Genomic DNA, 1,210 nt, shown 5'->3' with positions numbered 1-1,210 from the left:
GAGATGCTTCCGGGAGTGCTGTTCAGTCACAGCGACCATCATTAAAATGCTCTGGACTTCAGAAGTGGGGTCCCTCAGGCTTCTAGAGGCAAGGAGAGGTTCTGGCAAAGAATGGGGAGAATTCCACCTGGTGGACTCTGAGCAAGTCTCAGGCTGAGGAAGGCTTGAGGCACCGTTGGTCATGAAAATAGCCAGGTCCAAGGATGGCAGGCCTGCTTCCAGGGCCAGCACGGATCTTCCCATGGTGGTCTATCTACACTGCCAGTGGCACCAGCCCTAGGGATGAGGGGTGGCTGTTTGAGGGGCATGTGGAGTGAGCTTGCATGTATGGGGCTCCTTGTGGTGAGGAACAGTTATGCTGCCATGGAATCTGGAGGAGACCCTGGTGGCTCAGTGCTAAAGAATGCCTGCAATGCAGGAGACCTGGGTTCGATCCCTGGGTAGGGAAGATCCCATGGAGAAGGGAATGGCTACCCACTCCAGTATTCTTGCCTGGAGAATTCCATGAACAGAGGAGCCTGATGGGCTACAGTCCATGGGGTCACAAAGAGTTGGACACGAATGAGTGACTAACACACAAGAAGTCTGAGTTTGAACCTGGGTTTCCAGTTTATTGTGAAAATATATTCATCAAGGTAGGAAAGTAGAACATATTTTAACAGTTTGCTAGCCTGAGCTGTCACTTTTATTTACATACATGGTGAGTGGGTCTCCATTTTACTCTTTTATTTTTAATGCTATCATTTGTATTTGGAATTAAAAAAATTATATGAATGAACTTTAAAAAATTCCTTGTGTTTCCATATAAATTTTAGAATAAGCTTGTCAATGAAGAATATATATAAATTTTTTTTTGGCTGTGTTGGGTTTTCATTGTCCATTTTACTCTTGATCTCAACGCACAATGCTAAGGGCAGGCCAGGAGTCTTCAGAAATCTTCCCAACCTTGAGATCTGTGGGGCGTCTGGGCTAGCCTTCTCCTCCAAATCCAGCTGATGCCTATCTGTCTTCTCTCCCCAGGTCAGCTGCTGCCCGGGAGAGGCAACCCGGGCGCCCCGCTAGGGCGACGGCCCCTGCCCTGAGGGCCGGGATCATGAAAGGCCTCGGTGACAGCCGCCCCCGCCACCTCTCTGACAGCCTGGACCCACCACACGAGCCCCTGTTTGCCGGCCCTGACCGCAACCCGTACCTGCTATCGCCCACAGAGGCC

At 50.3% G+C, this 1,210-nt stretch overlaps 1 protein-coding gene across 1 annotated transcript in view; it reads left to right on the top strand.

Annotated features, from left to right (window-relative positions):
* The first annotated feature begins 1,093 nt into the window (after positions 1-1,093).
* DLGAP4 (discs, large (Drosophila) homolog-associated protein 4) overlaps positions 1,094-1,210 on the top strand; it is an 89,771-nt gene continuing 89,654 nt past the window's right edge. Inside the window, exon 1 of the mRNA XM_010829248.1 lies at positions 1,094-1,209. Within this exon, the coding sequence (XP_010827550.1) occupies positions 1,094-1,209 (116 nt within the window). The remainder of the gene's footprint in view (position 1,210) is intronic.

This window comes from Bison bison, unplaced genomic scaffold, assembly GCF_000754665.1.
Source record: "Bison bison bison isolate TAMUID 2011002044 unplaced genomic scaffold, Bison_UMD1.0 scf7180017864500, whole genome shotgun sequence".
NCBI classification, from domain to species: domain Eukaryota; kingdom Metazoa; phylum Chordata; class Mammalia; order Artiodactyla; family Bovidae; genus Bison; species Bison bison.
Note: the sequence above shows the minus strand (reverse complement) of the source record. Positions and strands in the feature narration are given on the sequence as shown.